Below are 3,819 nucleotides of genomic sequence, written 5' to 3' on the forward strand. Positions count from 1 at the left end.
AGAGATGAATGTGATCAGCTTAGTTCCCACTTTAACCTTTCCACTGCACAGGCACACAGACAAACCAGGTCTGACAGGACACACTGCTAAGCTGCCCTCTGAGACTTTGACTACTGTGTTGTGATGAGCAGAGCTAAGTGCTGTCAGCTACTCCCTGGCAGTAACATCTCCCTGTTGCGCAATTAATGGGAGCTGTTCTTCAGAGTCCAAATATGTAGGGGAAAAAATATAGCTGCAAAGCACCTGCATTTTTTTTAAACTCCAGTAGCTGGAGTGTGGGATGCACAGTCCTGGAGGGAGCAGGCAGATGCTACCATCTGTGTAGCGCAGAGATTTGTGTACATAAAACACATACACATTTGAAGAGATGTTGGCCAGACCCTTCCTCCAGGGCTGCAAGCCTCTTTCACCAGATGAGAAACCAAGTAGAGAAGTTGCATGAAGAATATTACACAAAGAATATTTCCCCAGAGCCTCTAGTAATGCAACTGAGTCAGGGCCAGTTGAGGTAGGTGTGTCCCATGTCACTGTGGGCAAGGATTCCAGTTCATGTTCCCATCTACAGAAGTCCCTGCTGTAGCCATGGATACTCAGGGGTGACCCTGTGGCCTCAGCCCTTCTGGACACTGTGCTAGTCCTTTAATTTTTTTGACCCTCTTTTTCCATATCTCTGTCTGGGGTTTCCTCCTTCTGTAGAGAGTTAATTTGCTCCAGGCCAAGATAATTTTTAATTATTGCAGTGATTTGTACTAAGCCCTGCTCCTCTGCCAGGAGTGCTATATAGAGGAACCAAGGATGCAATATATTAGTCTGCTAATGTGGCTGAACTGTGATACTTAAATCATGGGGAATACTGCCTTCTACCCAGCCTTCCTCAGTGTGCAGTTATAGTATGGTGCTTGTGACATTTCTTTATGGGCTAAAGAGCAATGCACAGCTCTCCTCTCACCCCTTTTAGCCTGCTAAAATACGGTCTTTTGATTTGCCTCCCTGCATGGTGATTAAGTACATCTCGTAAACATCCCTTGTATTTTTCCAAGTACTCACCTTAAACATGGGATGTTCTGCCTGAAGTAATTTCAGCCTAGTGTTTTCCTGGCTACTAGTCAAATCTCTGTCTCTGCTGAGCCTCTGTGCACCACAGGCAGTGTTAATTACATCTGGGAAAGCAAACAAAAAGAGTTAGGAACACAGCTACCCTAACTATCTGAATACATCTGATAAGGGGCAGTCTCTGCTACTCTTGGTATTCCTGAACTGGATTTGATTGGGGTGTCACTGTTATTGGAGGGGAGTTGTATAGTGCTGATGAAATGGGAGCAGTGACCACATGGATGTAATGAACATTTATTGTCTTGTCCTCTTCTGGCCTTGGGGACAGCAGCAGGTCACAGGCTCTGCACAAGTACCACACAGGCTTTTCCCAGCCCTGCTACAGAAGGCAACTTGTTGGTTGGCAGTAACTCAGGCAACTCTTGTGGAACATGAATGAGCTGGAACGCTTCCATCCTGCCACCTCTGCCCTGTGCAGTAGGAGTTCACCCACTCCCAATGGGCTTGGACACGGCTGGGGTCAGTCTCATAGTTTTGCTTCCAGGGCAGAGCTTTGCTTCCACCTTTGCTTAAACTTTGTTTTGGTAAATTCACTGTTGTTGTTCAGGCTAAGAAGGATCTGATCTTTCAGCAGCTAATTACTGTGCCTTTATTTTCATGCTAGGTTTCTGGAGGTGCTGTTAAGATATGGAAGTCAGAAGATATCAAAGCCAACAACGTCCATATGGCTTGGCAGTTACCACAGTACTTATTAATATCTGCTGGGGAGGTGATGTTCTCCATTACAGGTCTGGCCTTCTCCTATTCTCAGGTACATCACTTAAGATAAGGGGCTTACAATTAGACTTCAGGATTTATTCATGCAGCTGCCACTGACTTTAATATGTCCTTTGGCATGATACTTACTGACAATGTTATCTGTGCTTCAGCTAAAAATGGGATTATAACACAACTTGCTGGGTACCCTCAAGATAAATTAATTCATGCTTTGAGGATACCTGTTCTCGATTATACTCAGGAAAGTCCTTTTCTGGTAAAGCTGAGAACAGAACTGGATAGAAGTTCGTTTTAATGTGAAAGCTCTGAATACTGTAATATCAGGTTTTTCTCCCAGTGGAATACTTTGTGGTACATATTTTCCAGTGATAAAAAGGCAAATATCTCAGGGACTACAGGGTGGCAGGAAGGATTGGAACCCGCATTAAACTGAGAGATTGAAGGGGTCTAAGCCTACTTGAGTCTGTAGCAAGGAAGCAAGGGGTAACAAGTGTGTGAAGGATGATTTGATTGTTGTCTGGGGACAAGGTTTATGATAAGAATGAACTGAGACATTACAAGATCCAAAAGCTGAAGTGACTCAGATTTATTCTTGGAGTAAAGTGCAGATGTTTATTCATGAGGGCGATTAACACAGTGGGACGATCTGTAATGGGATGTGGAAAATTTGTCATCAGCAGGAAGTTTAACACCAAGATCCAGTCTCTTTTCCAAAGGTGTATAGCCACATGGCACCAGACTCCAAGCTGCAGGGCTTGTTGTGTGGTTCTCTGGACTTCCTGATAGTATGATTTCAGATGACACAGGTTGGAGATGATCAGGATCCAGCTCAATAACAGCATCTCCTCCTTCTTCAGTGTCCTCCAGGAGGGCACGTTTTGAAAGCTCGTTGTGTGCAGCTGTTGAGATTAACCACTGCACAGAGGAAATTCCACCATTTCCTTCTAGGCTGGACACTGGGCAGGACATCACAGGGTGAACAGGGCAGAAGGGCACAGCATGATATCCACTGATCAGGTCCTTCTCCTCTTTTCAGTCTCCGGCCAGCATGAAGTCGGTGCTGCAGGCAGGCTGGCTGCTCACAGTGGCCGTTGGGAATACCCTTGTACTCATTGTTGCCCAGGCTGCACCAATGGCACAGGTATGGATTGGCTCTTAAAATAGAGGTAATGCTTTAAAACAGGTTTCTGATGCTTCTGGCTCTCCGTGTCTTGGAGGAACAGCTTCTCTGCACAGCCCCAAGCTCCTGGAGCAGAGTGATGGCAGCCTGCACCGAGCTGCCTCCCAGCCAGGGCTGTGCGTTGCCCTCAGCAGGGCTGCCCCCTGGAGCAATGGCCCCCTAAGCCTCCCAGAGGCAGTAAATAATAGCGACCTACGCTGTGATAACGTTGCTGGAGCTCAGCTCTAAGCAAGCAGGCTGTATTTGTGCCTGGAGCCTGGACACTGTGCCAGCTACGTGTTGTAGACGTTGCAGTTGCTTACCAAAAGCAGCTCGCCTTCATCCAGTTAGCCCAGTGGGCAGTCAGCCTCCCCAAGTGTCTAGCTTGGGACTCCTTCAGAGCCAGCTGCCTGTGGTATCCCTGAGATGTCAGGCTTGCATTGAGAGGTTGTTTTAATTTCAAACTATCAGGCTTCTGGGATGATGCCATGAAGGTGTGAATTGGAGCTTGTTTCTTGCTCTCCCAAAGACATCTTGTTGGCAAAAATCCCAGGCAGGTATGTTCTAGTTAGGACCGACTTGTAAGAAATGTTTTAATGAAACTAGCCCAATCCAACTAGTTTGTTTCAAGGTATATTGCATATTCATAATTACATTATGTGTACATGTGTTTACCAGAAAACAAGATGAAAAAGTTTCTATCTTGTCAGACTTTTTGGAAACTAGAAAGTAATTTTCACCCAGTTCTTTAAAAAGCACTTGGAAGTGCAGAGATAGCTTCTGGACTGAGTCTGGGGTCTCCTGACCTGCTGTTCTTTTTTCTTTCCTAG

The 3,819-nt window shown here is 45.8% G+C and overlaps 1 protein-coding gene across 6 annotated transcripts in view; it reads left to right on the forward strand.

Annotated features, from left to right (window-relative positions):
• Positions 1-3,819, forward strand: part of SLC15A2 (solute carrier family 15 member 2) — a 77,307-nt gene that overhangs the window by 47,948 nt on the left and 25,540 nt on the right. For all 6 annotated transcript variants that reach the window (XM_027804663.2, XM_027804671.2, XM_027804679.2 and 3 more), the window contains 2 exons: positions 1,718-1,864; positions 2,867-2,971. In XM_027804663.2, coding sequence (XP_027660464.1) covers positions 1,718-1,864; positions 2,867-2,971 — 252 coding nt within the window. The remainder of the gene's footprint in view (positions 1-1,717; positions 1,865-2,866; positions 2,972-3,819) is intronic.

This window comes from Falco cherrug, chromosome 8 (genome assembly GCF_023634085.1).
Source record: "Falco cherrug isolate bFalChe1 chromosome 8, bFalChe1.pri, whole genome shotgun sequence".
In the NCBI taxonomy this organism is placed as follows: domain Eukaryota; kingdom Metazoa; phylum Chordata; class Aves; order Falconiformes; family Falconidae; genus Falco; species Falco cherrug.